Source organism: Sesamum indicum, linkage group LG9, assembly GCF_026168435.1.
Source record: "Sesamum indicum cultivar Baizhima isolate 11 linkage group LG9, ASM2616843v1, whole genome shotgun sequence".
Classification (NCBI taxonomy): Eukaryota; Viridiplantae; Streptophyta; class Magnoliopsida; order Lamiales; family Pedaliaceae; genus Sesamum; species Sesamum indicum.
This window is the reverse complement of record NC_142665.1, coordinates 9729264-9749203: the sequence shown is the minus strand read 5'-3', so window position 1 is coordinate 9749203 and position 19940 is coordinate 9729264. Positions and strand designations below refer to the sequence as shown.

The 19940-nt window shown below is 33.7% G+C and overlaps 1 protein-coding gene and 1 long non-coding RNA gene across 5 annotated transcripts; both read left to right on the top strand.

Annotated features, from left to right (window-relative positions):
• The first annotated feature begins 6842 nt into the window (after positions 1-6842).
• LOC105171204 (caffeic acid 3-O-methyltransferase-like) lies at positions 6843-9739 on the top strand. Of its 2 annotated transcripts, none has more exons than XM_011092238.3 (4): positions 6843-7342; positions 8562-8866; positions 9115-9179; positions 9297-9739. In XM_011092238.3, the coding sequence occupies exons 1-4, from the start codon at positions 6948-6950 to the stop codon at positions 9594-9596; spliced, it is 1065 nt and encodes a 354-aa protein (XP_011090540.1). In that variant the 5' UTR covers positions 6843-6947; the 3' UTR covers positions 9597-9739. The 2 variants fall into 2 exon arrangements, with proteins under 2 accessions (XP_011090540.1, XP_088740559.1); XM_088884433.1 differs by having other exon boundaries at positions 9410-9549.
• Positions 9740-12234: 2495 nt separating this feature from the next.
• On the top strand, positions 12235-18901 carry LOC148786875 (uncharacterized). Of its 3 annotated transcripts, none has more exons than XR_016067205.1 (6): positions 12235-12476; positions 12676-13518; positions 13595-13699; positions 16871-16940; positions 17941-18018; positions 18701-18901. It is a non-coding gene; the product is annotated as an uncharacterized LOC148786875 (long non-coding RNA). The 3 variants fall into 3 exon arrangements; XR_016067206.1 differs by having other exon boundaries at positions 12237-12476; positions 17956-18018; XR_016067207.1 differs by lacking the exons at positions 12235-12476; positions 12676-13518; positions 13595-13699; positions 17941-18018 and having other exon boundaries at positions 16744-16940.
• The last annotated feature ends 1039 nt before the right edge of the window (positions 18902-19940 follow it).

Below are 19940 nucleotides of genomic sequence, written 5' to 3'. Positions count from 1 at the left end.
GATTATATCTTCTATAGAAATGGAAGCTTTCCCAAACCAAGATGATAGTTTTAAGGAAAGCTTTCATGGCTTCCTTTTTTTCCTCTATTTCTCACACGTATTTAAGGTCTCCTGCTCTCGGTTTTTTTGCACAATCCGAATCTGTCATATTCTCATCTCAATCGATTCTGAGTGAACATTCTTTGTAGGTCTTTGCGACATAAAGTTTCTAAGTGATTTCTTGAGGTTTCTCGTGGGGTTTCTTGGTAGTGGTGCAACCGTGGTCTGAGGTTTGGATAACTGGTCTTGTGTGACCGAAATCTGGCTTTCCTGAGCCGCATTCGTTAAAAATCTATTTTATTATAGTTTGATTTGTTCATTCTATGATAAGTTGTAATATCGATTTGTATTTTAAGGAGTTTTGTACTCCATATCGTTGTAATAGTTGATTAGAATCTTGAGGTTGCCACTTTATAGTGGTATTAGAGCCTCGTCTCTGAAATCCGGCTCTTGGTGGTGGTAACGCTTCTCAAATCCCTCCTATTTTATTTTTGCATTTTTTTCTTGTCGATATTACTGTTATTATTTAGCCGCGGTAGATCTCCCTAAACTCCCACTTGGCCGGTCCCCTGAGGACGTCTGGTATCTGGTCGGGACATAGGCTGGAAGCCTCGGTCTTATTGATATTTCTTGCTATTATATCTTTGTGATATCTATTTCTGAGATTTTATTCGATTATTATATCTCTGTGATTTTCTTCGTGATACTTATTTTCTGCGATTTGTTCACCTCAAATCTGTGTGATTGATACATATCTCTGTCATTTGTTGATCTCTGAAATTCAGATTGATAACTGAGATTATTATTGCCATAATTGTGATTATTGTGGTTATTGAGATAATCGTAATTATTGTGGTATTGAGATAATTGTGATTATTGTGGTTATTGAGATAATTGTAATTATTGTGGTATTGAGATAATTGTGATTATTGTGGTTATTGAGATAATTGTAATTATTGTGGTATTGAGATAATTGTGATTATTGTGATTATTGAGATATAAATCCGTGCATTAGTATCATTCTTCATTTTGAGGCCATTCACTGTGATAAGTTCTTGAAAATGTTTCTAAGAAAATCCACTTTAAATCTGGTCATTATCTATTGAAATTTTTTTGACTCCATTTTTGATATATTATTTTTGTGAAGTTTGTTACTTCGTAATTGTGCCAAAAAATTCAGTGTGTTAAATTTCTCTTTGAAAATTCACATTTTCTGTTAAAAACCATTTTCTAAAATATTTTTTCTTAAATGGCCGGTTATAATCTCCAACCTTTCAATGGAAAAAGTGATTTCTCGATTTGGCAACAGAAAATGAAAGGGATTTTGATCCAACAAAAAGTTTTCAAGGCCATAGATGGCAAATATTCTGATAACGTTTCTGAAGAAAAAATATTGGAAAATGATGAGTATGCGTATTCTTCGATTATATTAAATTTGTCTGATTCCGTGCTTAGAAAAGTTGGTAAACAAAATTCTGCTAAAGATCTATGGAAAAAATTAGAAGATTTATACACAGAAACCTCTTTGCCTAGTAAACTCTTTTTGCTTGAGAAATTCTTTAGGTATAAGTTGGACTTGTCTAAAAATATAGAAGATAACATAGATGATTTCACTAAACTGATACAAGATATTAAATTGACGGGAGATAAAAACATTGATGAGTATTGTCCTATTGTCTTATTGAATGCCATTCCTGATGCTTACTCTGATGTCAAGGCTGTTATAAAATATGGTAGGGATAGTGTTAACCTAGAAACGATCGTTAATGGTTTAAAAAGCAAAGAAATGGACCTAAGGACTAATAAACCAACACAAAACCAACATGAGGTTAATTTCGTTAGAGGTAGGTCTAAGTTTAGGAACTGTGGATCTAGGACTAATAACAGAAGCAAGAGTAAAAATAGGAGTTCTAGTAGGAGTAAATCGAGACCTAGAGATAACCACTATAGAGATGACAAGACTAGAGAACGACGTTGCTATAATTGTGGATTAAAGGGTCATTACATAAAAGATTGTAGAAAGCCTAAAAGAAATAGTAGGAAAAGACAATCCGAAGAAAGATAACATGCTAATAATGTCTCAGAAGAAAATGGTGAAGTCTTTGTGGTATGTGAAGTGAACTCTGTGCTTTCTGTGAACAAGCATGAATGGTTACATGATTCTGGTTGTACGTTTCATATGAGCCCTTTTCAAGAATTTTTTTCTAATTTCAAAAATGAAAAATGTGGTTTTGTTTTTATGGCGAATGAAAAGCGATGTGAGATAATGGGTTTTGGTGACATTTCTCTTACTTTTAAAGATGGTTATAAACTGATTTTGAAAAATGTTCGCTATGTGCCTGATCTTAGTCATAATCTCATATCTTGTGCTGCACTTGAGGAAGAGGGTTTAGAGGAAAGTTGGGAAAGGGAGAAATGAAAATTATGAAAGGTTCCTTGGTCGTTTTTAAAGCTAAAAATAAGAGAAATCTTTATTTGTGTTCTGTGACTTATGATTCTCTTGTTGCGACTGTGAATAAATGTGATAAGACCTCATTATGGCATAAACGTTTTGGTCACATTAGTCAAAAAGGGCTTGAGTTTTTAAGAAGGGAATGAATTCTACGTGTTAAACTTGATGATTTGAAATTTTGTGATGACTTTGTGCTTGGTAAACAGCATCGTGTGTTCTTCCCTGCTAAACCTTCCCCAAATCCCTCCATATCTTCCTGCATTCTTGACTATGTGCATCATGATGTTTAGGGTCCCTCTAAGGAACCCACCCATGGTGGTAATCGTTATTTCCTATCTATTTTTGATAATTTTTCAAGTAAAGTCTTTGTTTTCTTATTAAAACATAAATTGGAAGTTTAGTTTGAAAAATGAAAAATTTTGGTGGAAAACCAAACTAGTAGAAAGCTCAAATCTCTTAGAACCGACAATGGTCTTGAATTTTGTAACAAAAATTTTTCTGATTTATATGAAAAGTTTGGCATAAAGAGACACAAAACCAACCCTTATACCCCACAGCAAAACAGCGTGGCCGAACGCATGAATCGTACTCTTCTAGAAAAGGTTAGGTGTCTTTTGGTAAGTTTTGATTTACAGAAATCTTTTTGGGGTGAAGCCCTCTTAACTGCTGCTCATTTGATTAATCTTTCTCCGTTTGTGCCTTTGCTTGGTAAGTCTCCTGATACTGTGTGGTATGGTAAACAACTTGATGTTTCTACTTTACGTATTTTCGGTTGTTCTGCTTTTGTGCATCAAAATTCTGATAAGCTAGAACCCCGATATGTGAAATGTGTGTTTATTGGTTATCCCAAGGGTGTCAAAGGGTATAGACTATGGGTATGAAGCCAGTCGGTTTTAAGGTTTTGATAAGTAGAGATGTCATATTCAATGAAAATGAGATGCCTTTCCTTAAAATTTTAGACATAGCCCAAAACGACACCACTTTTAATAAGGTGGAGGATAACATAGAGGATAACCAACAAGAGGGGGAGATAGAAGCATAAATTCCTGAACACCTAGAAGTACAAGAACAACACTTAGAAAATACGAGCATAGAGACAAACCTTGATGACTATCAATTAGTTAGAGATAAGAGTAGGAGACAAACTAGGATGTCTTCAAAACTTAGAGACTACCAAGTTGTTTTAAACACTGAAATTCCTGAACCTACGAGCGTAGAAGAAGCCATAAAATAAAAAAATTGGCTTAGTGCCATAGAGGAAGAAATAAAATCCCTTAGGGATAATAAAACTTGGATCCTAATTCCTAAACCCTCTAAATGCTATTTAGTAGATTGTAAGTGGATCTTTAAGGTTAAATAAGAAAATCTAATAAAATACAAAGTTAGGTTAGTAGCTAAAGGTCTCACACAAAAAGAGGGTATTGACTACAATGAAATTTTTTCTCCCATTGTGAAATACACTACTATTCACATTATACTTGCTCTTACTGCTCATTATAATTAGGAATTAAAACAAATGGATGTGAAAACTGCATTCCTTCTATTTCCCACACCTATTTAAGGTCTCTTGCTCTCGGTTTTTTCGCACAATCCGAATCTCTCATATTCTCACCTCAATCGGTTCTGAGTGAACATTCTTTGTGGATCTTTGTGATAGAAAGTTTCTAAGTGATTTCTTGAGGTTTTCCGACGGGTTTGTTGGTGGTGGTGTAACCATGGTCTGAGATTTGGATAACTGGTCTTGTGTGATCGAAATCTGGCTTTCCTGAGCCGCATTCGTTAAGAATCTGTTTTATTATAGTTTGATTTGTTCATTCTATTATAAGTTGTAATATCGGTTTGTATTTTAATGAGTTTTGTACTCCATATCGTTGTAATAGTTGATTAGGATCTTGAGGTTGCCACTCTATACTTTCTTTATCTTATTCGATTTCTTTTTCTATCTATGGACTTGTTAAGACTTCGTTTGTGTTGCCAGTAAGTTATGCACTTTAATATGATGCATGTAATGTTAAGTCTTCTGACTTGTTAAGTCTTTATCGTTGATTTTGTTCACCATTTTAGAATTGAATTTTGTGAACTTTTTGCATGCATCTGTTTTGCAAAGAACTCCAAATATAGGCAAATCATATGTGGAGCATCAAAGAGTAATAAAAGACTAACTTGGTCAAAGAAGAATGTAAGATCAAGTTAGTATCATCTGGGTAAATTATAGTTTTGGTCCCATAAGTGGACCTGATTCCAATTTTAGTCCCACACTCAGGGCAATTCGTGTATTTAGTCCTGTATGTAGATTTTTTTCCAATATCAGTACAAAATGGGGATTTCCGTAAGAAGTTAACAGCAACTGCTGAAAGCCGTCTGCTGCTGTTAAATATGGAGGGAAAGCATGGAGAATTGGAGGGAAAATTTGCAACTTCGTGGGAAATTACATTATACTCTCTTTCTTCTATTTAAGTCCTATTTTTTCATTTCTCTCTTGCATTTAGTAGAAAAAAATGTCACAAAATATGACTGGTAATAGAGAAAATTTTTGTCATTATGGAAGGCTTGCGATTTTGAAAACCTCATGGACGATGACAACCCATGCAGGAGGTTTTTTGGGTGTACGAAAAAAAAAAGCGGGTGTGGTTTTTTTTGTTGGAAAGATCCGCCGATGTGTGCAAGGGCAAAGGTTATGATGCAATCCGTGTATGATAATCTTTGCCCTTGCACACATCGACGGATCTTCCCAATGAAAAAAACCACACCCACTTCTTTTTTTCGTACACGAAAAAAACCTCCTACCGGGGTTGTCATCGGTCCATGAGGTTTTCAAAATAGCAAGCCTTTCACAATGAAAAAAAATTTCTCTATTACCAGCCATATTTTGTAACATTTTTTCCTACTAAATGCACGAGACAAATGAATAAATAGGACTTAAATAAAAGGAAGAGGGTATAATGTAATTTGCACATTCCCTGTATCAGTGAAATAATTCTTGCAAAAAATTCGAAATATAGCAATGTCCGTAGAATTATCCCACTGATGTAACGTAGGAAATTTCATTTCTCCATTATAGGGGTGGCAAATGAGCGAGTTGTGTGGGGTTTGGGTTGGGTTCAAAATGGGTCCAAATGAATGGGTTCAAAATGAATCGAGTTGCAAATGGTTGGGTCGGATTAGTAAAAATCATTTTATTAATTTGAATCAAAAGATTTCAAAATTTCACTCAATGGAAAAAAAAAGGATAATATTTGAAATATTAAAAAATATAATTACTACTGTGATGTAATACGACTAGACTTATATCATATGTTATTTTTGTCTAATGACCATGTACATTAAAATTCAAAACATTCTACTAAATATCTATAAAATCCTACCTTTTGCCAAAATAATCATAACATTTTGAATGCTCATTTTGAAAGAACACCAAGCAAGCCAAATCAGAGGGAGAAAAGTGCCCTCAAGAAGTTGGACGACTCCCCATCAGATAGGAATCTGGGCGAGGAAGGAGTCCCCTTTCATCATTCAAGACAGTGTATCATTGAATCAGATCATGTGATTTTAAATCATACCGTCTGATATGATCTAATGGATACAGTCTTATATATATTTAAATTTGGTATGAATCGAGCGTCCGAATTTTAAGATGTCGTGATTATTGTTTAAACTTTTTTATCTCATTGTACATATAATAAAATAATAATTAAAATAAATAAAATTGTTCAACTATCATTATTATTATTATTATTATCATTATTTTTAGATTAATTCATAGAAATCACTAAATTTCGACATAAATTTATAAGAAATAAAATAGATTGCATAATGCATATTATGTATCGTGATATAAATATAAAAACTCAAAAATTGATAAAAAATCATAAGTGAATTACCTGTCAATTAGAAAAAGTATAACACAATACCAATATATATTAAAATATGACATAAAATTTATGTGTCATATTAACAATAATTTTAATAATAAAAAATATTATAATTTACTAAGTTGTTGATTAAATTTATTTTTGTATAAGGATTAAATGTATAAATAAAAGTACTAGAACTTATTATTATCTAATATAAAATATTATAAAATTGATTAATAATTATAATACATGGTAAATTTTGAGTATAAAATTGATAAAGTATTGAATATGAAATTAAATATATAAAAATTTTAAAAATAAAAATATATATAAAAAAATAAACCCTATTATAATTAGATTGTGTGTGTTGAAAAAGTAGATTCTTGCAATTACTATCCCATTAAATTAAAGAGAATATATTGTTTGTATCGAAAAAGAAAAGTACTTGCACCTAAAATCCACTTGTTATTAGTTCCAAATTTTATTAATTATAATAACTTCTAAATTAGTATTTGTCTATATCCTTCATCTTAGCTCTCATCGTCTTCCCTCTCAAGTCGTATAAGCAGAAAACAGCTTCTAACTTAATTTCAGCTGCTACAATGGAAAACTACAAGCATGGGGAAGATGAGGAAGCTGGTGCGCTGGCCTTGGCTGCTTGTGTCTCTCATATCTTCCCCATGGCTTTGGACGCCGCCATTCAACTTGACCTCTTCGAGATCATCGCCCGGGCCGGCGGTGGCGTCCAACTCTCTCCTTCTGATATTGTCTCTCAACTTCCGACCAGCCACGACGGAGCAGCCGCCGTGCTTGATAGCCTGCTCCGGCTGTTGGCCACCCACTCTTTGCTTACTTGTTCTGTGAGCAGACGTGAGCACGGGGGGACTGAAAGGCGTTATGGACTTGCTCCGGCGGGGAAGTTCTTCGTCGGAGATGAGAATGGAGTGTCACTTGCTCAGCTTCGAGCACTCACTCGTTGGGATAAAAGACGATTCAGGTATGTTTCTTAAATGGGAAAATTATTATCCAAATCATGTTGGATTTAATTAAATCAATCAAGGAATAAATATAATAAACTTATTATATAATTTATTATTATTTTTAACCGCACATCAATAATACAATAAGTATATTGTTGTCTCATCCAATTCCAATATAGGTTACAATTTATCAAATGAATGTCTGTAAGTCACAATACTACCTTTTTAGTGAGATATATATAAATACATATATATAATTAAATTTAGGAATAATTATACATTCCTCTTCTAAGATTTGATGTGATTACACGTGGATAGTTTGTGGTTTGAAAAGTTATATTTAACACTCTTGAGGTTTGTTTTTGTATAAAAAATAAGTCTCTCTATTATCCAAAATTCACTAAATTTGCTAATATTAACAAAAAGATCCAAAAAAGAATCTATATTTACCCACGATTACTTATTGTTAACTTATTACATATCAAATAAATAATTTTATGATCAAATTACCCTCACATGTCTTCATGCATTGATGTATGTGTGAAGGCATATATTCACCGTTATAAGATTAGTTTAGTTCGAAAAAAAATATTCGACCTGCAATAAGTCACTAATAAATCAATTGAGGGTAAATATCAATTTTCTTTCAATTTTCTTTAAAAGTATAAGAAAATCAGTGAATTTTGATCGACGGATGACTTAATTTTAATTTTCTCAAACTACAAGGAGTTTATGTAATTATATCAAATCTTGTGGAAGGAGAGTGTAATTCTTTCTTAAATTTATATTGAAATCCTTAAATTTTGAACTTTAAAAAGCTATGTATTTTCCTATACACTGGATAGATGAATTGGTATTTGCAATGTTAAAAATAATCCTTAGCGATGTCAATGTGATTTTTTGAAATATTTGTTAAATATATATACCTAGAATTGTAAATTCATTCTAAAGTTCTAAACAATAATGGCAATACAAACTTTACGTAAGTAGTATAATTTTCAATTGGTATGGTTTTTGTATAAATACGACTTAGCTATGTGATTGATTATTTTTATGTATGTCAATCACATAATAAGTTTGATGCCTAATTATGTGATTAGTTTAGGAACAAACTCAATTTAAGTTAAAATTTGCCTCCCAGACGATATGGACTTTTGAAGTTGGAGGAATAATACCTGATCTTTGACCTAACTAAATTTATTTATCATTAAAATTTTAGATTTTTTTATCGTGCAGTTTAAAAGATGCAGTTCTTGGAGGAGGAAATTTAACTGAAAGAATTTATGGAAATTCTTTCTACAAAATAATATTGTCGGATTCGAGAAGTACTAAGATTTTAAACAACGCCATGAGAGCCCATTCCACAGTGCTCGTGAAAAAAGCTACCAATATATATGATGGGTTTTGGAGTTTGGGTTCGATAGTGGATGTTGGTGGTGGTACGGGTACTGCTCTTGGTATCATCGTTGCAAAGTATCCTCATATTAAGGGCATTAACTTTGATTTACCACAAGTTGTGCAAAATGCCCCATCCTATAATGGTGAGTTTACAATTATCAATTATGATATCGATGAATGTTATTCTTCTCAATTTTTTGGTGTTATGATGATGGGTTTTTTTTTTGTCCATATTTTTAGATAAATTGTAACAAATTCCCTAAAATTTGTCATAATTTGTTCGCTTTCACATTAATTTAAAGTATTCTCAAATTGAAATTTAAGTAATTAATGGTTGAAAAATGGAGGAATTGAATATTTCATGGTTGAAAAATGAAATTTGTTCTTGCAGGCGTAGAGCATATTGGTGGGGATATGTTTGTTCAAGTACCAAAAGGAGATGCCATCTTACTCAAGGTATATTTGAACCTTAGTTTTATATTTTATCTATTAGTAATATATAATTTGTTACTAATTAAAATTTAAAGATTATAAAATGAAATTAAGTTGATATATATATATATATTATTACAGTATATTCTGCACAACTGGAATGATGAGAAATGCATTAAGCTGTTAAAGAATTGCTACGAAGCATTGCCAAACAAGGGAAAGTTGATTATGATGGATTATATTCTTTCGAACAGCCCTAAAACTGATGTTCATGCAAAATATGGTTGTTGCATGGACATTATCATGTTGACGAATCTGGAAGGGAAGGAAAGAACAAAAGATGAGTTTGAAACCCTTGCAACAAAAGCTGGATTCGCAGAGTTTAAGGTTGTTTGTTATGTGTATGGTATGTGGATAATGGAGCTCATGAAGTCTATTTAAACTCATAATTCTCAACTTATTTTTAGCTTCAATATTCTCCAAAATGTATGAAATTTGCTTATAAGACTATGGCTCACCCAGATATTGTAATAAATTCGATTTTTCAATCCTTAATTTGTATTGAAGTTCTTGTTATGCCCTCATTGGATGTGTGAAGATCAAAATGGTGACTAGTTTCTTTACTTTGAAGGAATTAGATAACACTCTCTTCTTAAGGATCAATCTTAAGGTCAAACGACTGAATCGGCACGAACCTAACCAAACCCCCCCAAGCCCTAACCCCCCGTCCCCACCCCCTGCCTACCTTTCTCTCCAATCACTGCCACCCCTACCCTACCTCCCTCCTCCCCCCGTGCCACCCTCGCCCCCATCGTTCCCCTCATATTGGGGAACGGTGATGTTAGCCCACAAATGGGGGCGAGGGAGGGCAATGGAATAGGGGGTGACATCGCCCAGATAAAGAAACAGGGCAATGGTGGATCTGGGCAACAACGGCATCATCGCCGCCCCCTTTTGTACGGAGACGGTGGCTGTCGCTATCAACCTAATTTTTTTAATTAATTTAATTATATTAATTAAATATATTTTAATTAATTAAAAATAATTTTAGATAATTATAATAATTAAATATATATATTTAGTTATTGTGGAATACTTTTAAATAATTATAACAATTATTATACTTAAATTAATTTAAATATATAATTAATCAAGGATAATTTTAGATAATTAAAATAATTATTTTATTTAAACTAATTTAAATATATATTCAGTTATTAAAAAATTTTAAACATATAATTTGATGGGTATGACCTAATGAATTATGACCTAATAATAAATCAAAAGGTGCAACACTCTACCTCTCAACCCCAATTCTTGCGGAGGAGGAACCCATCGCGGGGAGCCTAATGTTTGTGGCCCAAATGCCAAATATAACAGTCCTGCTATCGCCCACACGTCATCCACTGATCACGTGGCGCATAGTTGGGATTCCCACGTATGCCCCCTTCTTGACTAGCCTTGAACACGCGTGGCAGGAAGGCTTCCCTCGAGAACCTAGACTCTCACACACAACAGACTCCCTGCAGGCTAGGAATCCCACTCCACCTCGGACTCTGTCCCTCACAGTATGATCCCTAAAAAATAGGACTCGATCACGCCATATTTAAACCATCTTATCTGTCCCTCGCGAGAACAAGAAACACTATTAGTTGCTTGATGAAGGAAGACACTCTTCTATAAATAAGGTACTCATCCCCAAGCGGAGGGATCCCTTCACCAGACGAAAATTAGGCTGTCACTCTGCCGTGTTTTTGTTATCTTGACTAATATTTTATTTGTTAGATAGATGAAAATACAAAAATAAGAAATAAAAAAATCAATCAAAACAAGTACAAAATGTATATGTGAAAATATATAAACACTGTGAGGCTATGTTTATCAAGAACACCAAAAGATAAAGTAAAAACTAGTTAGAAACATCTCGAAACACACAAGGAGCTCATGTAGCACACCTTCCATTAATTACTAACGAAATGGGTGTTTTTTGTTGAGTTTTACAAAACACGGGTGGGGGTTTAACCAATATTGAAAATATAGGGGATTTTTTTAACTGTTTCGATAGGAGGGTAAATTACATTTTAACCTATTTTTATATTCAATTCTGGTTGTTCGGGGATTGATCTTAAAGACTATAGTGACGTGTGTTGTTAAATTTTGTATACTTGATTTTAAATATTTTGATAATTAATTACTTTTTGTGAATGGAAGTTTAGTAATATATACTCTTATTTATTTTTATCAATTTCTACGTCTTATTTTTATTATAATATTTTATGGGTACTTTCCAAAATAAATTGACCCAAAAATCGTAATACCAAGCCCAAATAAGGACCCATCAGCCCATGTGAGAGGCAGCTCGTCCAAATCACTATTCCCCGTCCAAGAAGGGGACCTCCTATGATGCAGCCTGGCGCATAGAAAATGTCCATCTGGCTCAGCCCAAAGGGCCCATTCCTGCACCAAAGTCCAGTCAAGGAAGGAAAACAACTTTGTCATATTTGGCCCAAAGAAGGAGCCCAATTCAGAGGCCTCCAAAGCTAGATGATAGGAAAAAAGGCGCCCTCAAGAGGATGGACTCTTTAGTTTGAAGGACTCTCACCAGGTAATAGTTTGCACGTAGAAAGAGCCCCCCTTTGTCCGGAGACTTGTTGCTTAAGAAACGGATAAGGAGGAGCCTTATCTACAGAATCCCGCCTTTCTTCTAAATCATACGGATTCCCCTCAGCAGGACTCCTATTGCAAGGGAACTCCTCTATCTATAGAGGAGGTACCCACCGACAAACACCCCGTTGACACACTCGAAAACTCTTCCTCTTGCTGCTATTCTATTACTCTAAGTTCGTGCTCTTGCATACTAAATTCTTAGTTTTATCATAATTTCTTGTTGTCATTCATTTTTATTTTTATCTATCCTTATTCGTAATTAAGTTAAGCATCGGAGTGTTAACCATTTATTTTGCAGGTCCTTTTTCTCAAGAATGTTTATTCCATCCCATATCCACTTCAAGGATCTAAGGACTTCGAACCCGTGCTAAAATTACACGCATCACTTGGTTCCGTCTGTGGAAAATTGAGTTAAAGGCAAGAGAATATCATGAAAACTCCCGGCAATTCCACTAACAAGCAGAAGACCACAAAGGTACCCGATAACAATCAGCCTCTGCAGGTTATTACAGGGGCCTCCCTAGCACCGGTAGGAGGGTTCGCCCCAGCTTTCCCAGCTCCGCTGCTGTCTCCTAGAGTGACCGAGCCATTGGCTAATTACACAAGTCTAGAGGGAAATAGCGAATGTGTATCGGTTTCAAGAATCTTAACAAGGTCTGCCTGAAAGATTTTTATCCCCTTCCTCGAATTAATCAACTGGTGGATTCTACGTCTGGATGTAGATCCTAAGTGCACAAATGGACTATATATTTTTAATAAATGAGTACAATAATCATAAATTCAACATAAATTATTGAATTAGGGTAATTTTTTCTACAATTACAAAAATTAATATTTATTATGATTTGTATAGATTATGTTTAATGGTATGCCTTCTATACCACATGGTCATGGCCCGCCACTTCCAGCAGCGCCGTCTGATGCTTCATAGGTTGGAGAAGCAGTCTTTTGACCACCCCCACCACCTAACATAGTAGGACTATCAGCTGCCCCGTGACTCCAGATGATGTTGGACCATCTAGTGCGGCATCGACGGCTGAGGAGGTCGAAAAGCAATCTACCACACTAGCAGTTTCTCCACCACCAGCACCACCAACAATACCCCTACCATCTGCGCGCTAGTATATCAGCTTCGATCACGTGAGGTAAATTTGTTTATGAATATTTTTTAGTATTATTTTATCTTAAAAATTACAATTAAACTCCCTTTCAAGTCTAACCGCCACTTCCATGAGCGCATCAATGCGATGGTGTGAGGACACTTTCCCCACCCATGGCCATGTCCGAGGAAGGTGCCGCCAGAGCACCAACATTTCTGGTTCGAGAGCATGAAGGTAATGTAATTAAAATAATTTCGTATTATCTTATAATCTAAATTATTAAATGAATTTTACTAATATTTTTTTTAATTTTCTTATTGTGGATGACCTACTGATGGGATTATGACGACGAGTCCATGTTCCAAGTCTTCCACATGTGGATCAAAAAATACATCCGGAAGACGTTCTCCATTTCCTAGTCGAGCCTGGTCAAGACACTTTGGCTGGCCAACGATGTATGGCTCCAGCTCCAGGCGTACTGCGCCAGTGAGGACTTCCACCTCGAAAAATAAGGTGAACCGAGCGACAAGCCCCACAGTGTCCTCAACTGTGTACCTCGAAAATCTTACTATATCGACATGTACAAAAGGAAGTTGGTAAGTACATTACAATACCTTTATAGATTTATCATTATTTTATACATATTATGCTAATTATTTTATTCTTCTACAGGAGGTAGACCTTGGTTGGTCGCGCAAGCAGATAGAGTTATTTGCCAGATGCTATAAGAAGAAGGAGGATGGTGGCTGGAGCAACCCAACGGCTGTTGAGGTGGCGGTAAGTACCTTACTAATATTAATAAGGATGATCATTCCTAATACCATTGCTAATACAGTTTTAGATACATATTCCGAAATTAGATTGACTATCCCTAATACCATTGTTAAAACGGTTTTAAATATGTATTTCTAAATAAAATTGACCGTTTCTAAAGAAGTTACAGGAAATTGTTCCAAATAAAAATTTGACCTTGCCTAATACTATTACAAAAATTGACAAACAAACCATTCCAATGACCATTCCTAAATATGTCATCAATACAAATAAATACAGTTCCAAAATTTAGGCATAAGTATTACAAAAAACATTTCAAAAGTAACTCGAAATAAATAATATAACCATTTCAAATGTCATCCAATCCGTTCTAACTAAAAAAAAGGAATTTTTTTTAATGAAAATCAATATTAGGAGCGGTCACCAACGATGTGTTACACTGAAAGTGCCAAATAAGAATAGTCCTTTATTAACCCTTCCTAAATATTTGTAACACCGTCTATAAGGATAGAAAGTGAATCGTTCCAAAATTCGGTTCAAATTGATCCCATCAATTCTAAACTGTTTCAAAGAAAAGAAAAAACAATTATTTTTAAACCCGTCCCAAATCCCACCTTTCTTATATAGTGTTTCTAGAATTGGTTCTTGTCGATTTAGTCCTCTGACCTTGAGATTGTTCCTTAAGAAGAGTGTGTTATCTAGTTCCTTCAAAGTAAAGAAACTAGTCACCATTTTCATCTTCACACATCCCATGAGGGCATAACAACAACAACGCTATGAATGAAGGATTGAAAAATTGAATTTATTACAATATCAAATATATATGGTTGAGCCATAGTCTTATAAGCAAATTTCATATATTCTGGAGAATAATGAAGCTGAAAATAAGTTGACAATTATAAATTTAAATAGACTTCATGAGCTCCATTATCCGCATACCATACATGTAACAAACAATCTTAAACTCTGAGAACCTAGCTTTTGTTGCAAGGGTTTCACACTCATCCTTTGTTCTTTCCTTCCCTTCCAGATTTTTCAACATCATAACTTCCATCCTAGAGCCATATTTTGCATGAACATCAGTTTTAGGGCTGTTCGAAAGAATATAATCCATCACAATCAACTTTTCCTTGTTTGGCAATGCTTCGTAGCAATTTTTTAGCAGCTTAATGCATTTCTCATCATTCCAGTTATGCAGAATATACTGTAATAAAAAAAATATAAATATATCAACTTAATTTCATTATATAATCTTTAAATTTTAATTAGTAACCAATTATATAATACTAATAGATAAAGTGAGAACTACCCAATCCTATGAGACCAAATCTGTCATTTTCCCAAAAGAAAAACACTAGTAGTTGTTCTGTTCAGGCATTGAACGTCGACCAAATTTTTTTTCGTAAAATTAATTTATTTATATATATTGATTTTTATTTATACTATCGTAAAATTATTTATAATAATAATAACAACATAATATATATATAGAGAGAAATAGATAGATAGATAGATAGATAGATTACGTAGTATAAGCATGCTTCACATGCACATTTATGAACAACGATACGAGAAGATTTATTGAGCTAAAAATATGTTGATAATCATAAGTTTAATACGGTGATCACAGCGTGGTTTGTTTTTTTATAAAATTATTTTTAAATCGAATTGTTAATGACAATTTAATGAAATAACTTTATAAATTGTCAATTTAAGACCAAAATCAAAAGTATTGTTTCAAGCGATTTGACGGTTTTAATATTCTAACGAAAACAAGATATTAAGATTAAAAAAAAATAAGAATATATATTATTAAAACTTTTTCATTGATAAAAAGTAATTGATTATCATAATACTTAAAATCAAATTTACAATAATTTAAGAACATACATCGGTATAGTCTTTTAAGTAATAAAATATAGTAAATTTTTGAATAACTAAAGTTAAATTAATACACAATAGTTCAAGATATAAAGCAACTAGAAGTCTTTGAAAACATTTTGAATGCTCTTATATCCCATGAGTAGGTGAGAGCAAGGGGGGCTGCAGATAGCGTTAGGTTGGTGTGATTGTGTGAAATGGATCTTAATGCATTTGGGTGTGTGTAGCTAATTCGCTAGCTATGCTTATAGAGTCAACAACTTATTGTCATAAATTTTTTAAGAGATAAGTCATAATGATTAACCAACTTGAATTATAAGCTGCGTGTTAGGCAAGTTATCAGTGCATCTTGAGATATGAGTTATATAGCTATGTAATTATTAAAGTAACAAATCTTTTATTGAGATTGCATTTAAAATTTTGTAATAGATAAAAACTTACTATTTTCCTTTTAGATTGTACCCATGAATACACCCATTAAATAATAAAGATAAACTTTTGATGATCCCTACTATCGAGTAAGACGAAACATTTTATTGATAAAAAAAGGAGTTTGTCTTATTGATTAAAATTTCTTATAAAATAAGTTATAATTATAAAGGGTGTATGCTAATTAGATGTATTAAAACATAATGGTGAAGAGGGTGCTATAAGAAGGGTGGTGCTCGTACTTGTCGTTCCCGTGCTCTTCTAATATTTGGATGAAGGCTAACGTTCTCGTGCTACTCAAACATTTTGGCCCTCGAACCTCGTATAATGCTCACATCATCAATCCCCCAGTTTTATTTCTCTTAGGCTCTCTGAGAGGAGGAGGGATAAAATATAAGTGTTCTTATTCTTTTTTTAATGACAATAAGTGTAAAATAATATATTAATTAGAAAAAATTACAAAATTGGTCCCGTAAGTATGGGGATGTGGCAAAATTAGGACTGTGACTACAAAGACTGGCAATTTTAATCTTGTAAGTATTGATTTTTTGGCAATTTCGGTCCTTTCGATCAAAATTGCCAAAACGCGGCGGAGAGATTTGGGGCTTATGGTTCCGATGTCCACGTGCGCAACTTAAACAACTAGGAGCTTGCGTGGCAAATAACGCGGCTAATGACGTGGCTTAGGCGGGAAAAGAGGCCCTCTTCCCGCTTTTTTTACCCCTATATAAGTAAATCTCTCTCTCTCTCTCTCTTTCATTTTTGCTGTAAATGAAGTTGCACGTGATGGAAAACAGTGAAAATGTCTTCAATATCGTCGGGCAATTACTCCACCATTGTGGTAAACTACTTTTGTGTCATTAGGACTCCATTGAAAACCTCTTGGACCAATGACAATCCCGGAAGAAGGTTTTACTCTTGCGCAAATTATAAGGTAAGAATTGAAGTTTAAGTTCAAGTTTTGTAGATATTGGCTTATTTTTTGTTCGATTGTAGAGTAGAGGATGTTGATTTTTTACATGTGATGACCCGCCTATGTGTGCTAGAGCTTTGTGTGTCATACACAGTTTGCGTCGTAAGCTTCAAGCTATGAAAACGGAAGCAAAACTGTTGAAGAACAAGATATTTTTGGTTTAAAATTTGTTTGGTGGTATATGGTTTGTGTTGGTCAGTTTTTGGATGGGTAAACGGATGGTGGTCTATGGGTAAACATAAGATGGAGGAAATGTAATGGTATTTGTGGTTTTAATAATGAAATTGAAAGCCTCAAATTTGAAGCTTTTGTGAATTCTTTGTTATGTTGTTAAAGAATTCTGTTAATGAATTTTAATAATCAAACTAAAAGCCTGAAATTGCAGTTGTTGATTAATTTTGTAATATAATAAAAATAAAAATGAATTTTCAACCATTCTGCAGCCTTTTCAACAATATAATGAATTTTCAGCAATATAATGAAATGAAAAGCATTCATTTCCGCACCCTTTTCAACATGTTAATGAGAAACATTCATTTCATACTAACATCAATTTACAACTTGTCTTCACAAAAAACATGAACATCCATTTACAACATTTCTTCACAAAACATGAATATTCATTTACAAAACCCCCTAATTCATAGGATATGCAATAACAATTGATTCCTCAAGTTTCTCAAGTATCTTGAGATTATAGACAAAAGATGTTTCCATCAATACAGAAAAGTTCTTAGACAAAAGGTGAATTCCTCCCATATTTCTTCTGACCCCTGTCTCCCCTGTCCTTTGATTGTGATAACACATTGTTCAATCTTGATAATGTAACATACTTCTTGCCATCCTTGTCCAAAAATGTGCATGTTGACAGAAGAGGTTTGGTTTCTGGATGTAAAGGTTGTTTTGGAAAAACCTCTTGTCTCCCTCTCCATCTTGGTGGGGCTCTAATATTAACTCTTAGGACTGGTGGCTGCAGATGAGTTGGTGGAGGAGGCCTAGAGCTTTGAGCTGCATCTTGTTGTTGGGATGTGGAAGACATGTATGATTGCTTCCATGGTTGCTTATGTGCAACTTTTTGTTTATAACGGCGTGGCTTGATGGTTTGGGTACTGGTTATGTTGAAGCTGGGTTCTCATGTATTACTTATAAGGAGAATGAAATAAATCAAATAAGTAAATGATAAATAAAATTTTTGAAATTACTTGAGAATTACTTACTGAAGCTACAGTTTGTGGCTTGTATGATGGACTGCAGTACTTGAAACTTGTTGTTCTTTCATGCTCTGAAAAAAAAGTCATTAAGTATTAGAAGATGTATAATTAAAATGGAATGAATGGGTACTGAAGTTTCTTACCATAGACTTGTTCTCTTCAAACACATCAGGTTTAGTCATCTCGTTAGTTGAAATTTGTTTTTTCATCTTCTACAAAAAAGTTATTAAGTAATAATGAATGTAAACTTAAAATGGAATGGGTAGTGATGTTTCTTACCATAGATTTGTCTCCTTCAAACGCATCAGCTTTAGTCAGAGTGTCCTTGTCACCTGCCTCCTTTTCAACCTATAACAGAAAAGTTTCATAGATAAGTATGAGATTAATGCACTAAAATCAGATTTAGATATTTAGTCTTACACTCATTTTTTCGCTTGCATGAGCCTCTTTTCCTTTAATTTCTTCTATCACTTGACTAAATGCATCAGTGACTTGTGTATCTTCTTGCAGGTTCTTCAATGGACATCTTCGGGCATTGTGTTTCTCCTTACCGCATTTGCTGCACTTGACAGTCTTCTTCACCCTTTTGCATGACTGTGAATGGCATTTCTAAATTCAGGTTTAGTGTTGAAGATCATACCTAATTCAAAGGTAGGATCATATTGTTCCATAGGATTGAAAATAATTTTTGGCTCTCCTGTTTCATCATCATCATACCCTTTCCATTGTGATAGTCATTCTCACCCCCAAACAGGTCTTCCTCACCCTCTTCATTGTTACCGTTGTCATGATCTTTATTTTTTTCATTTTTTTCTTTAATATTAGTTTCTTCTACCTCTCTTTCTATTTATTTTTCCAAAGCCTCTTCATCAATGTACTCTCCTATTTTTTGAGTATTCATCTCATCATTTCTCAAATTATAGTCACTATCTTCAAAGGATTCAGATTCTTTTAAATTTTCACCGTCTTCAGTTAACCCACCTCCTGAGGTTGTGTACTATATTCACCAACCTGACTGCCCATAACATTTCTATCAACTTCAACATATATATTGATTTCTTTTTCAGGAGCTATTCCAGCACACACATCATACAAAACATCATCACTACTTAGTTTGCAATACACATCTCCAAACTTTGTGAAATATGTCCTATTACCAAAATAACTAACCTCACTAGTCGTTTCATTCAGTTTTGAAATGGACATTTCATACACATCTTCAGAATCAAATTTGTACATTATATTCCCCAAAAATATAATGTAATGGTTGCTAACAAACTGATATTATTATCTGAAAAACAAAAAAGGAACACAAACAATCAAACACAAAACAGAACCAGTTAAAAGTTTAATCACAGAAAAATTCATAAAAAATCATACAAAAAGAGAAAAAAAAATAAATACATTTACACTTAATTCCATAAAAAAACAACTATAAGGATTAATTTCTAGTTTTCCACCAAAGACTGCTTTATCTGCAGTGAGAGCTTACCGTTAATTGTCCACTTGTAGAGCTCAATCCACAATTACTCACGTTTATGATTCTTAACAAGTCAACCAACGAAAATGAAAACCAAATAAATAAATCCTCAAAAGAAGACGAGGTTCCATGAAAACTGTTGTGGCATCAGCTTCAACTTTACTTTCAAGTTATAACCATCAAAACATACATCATGCCGATAATGTAACATAAAACGGGGAAAATCTTTCATCATTACCATCCACATCCTAAATAAAATTAGAGACCACA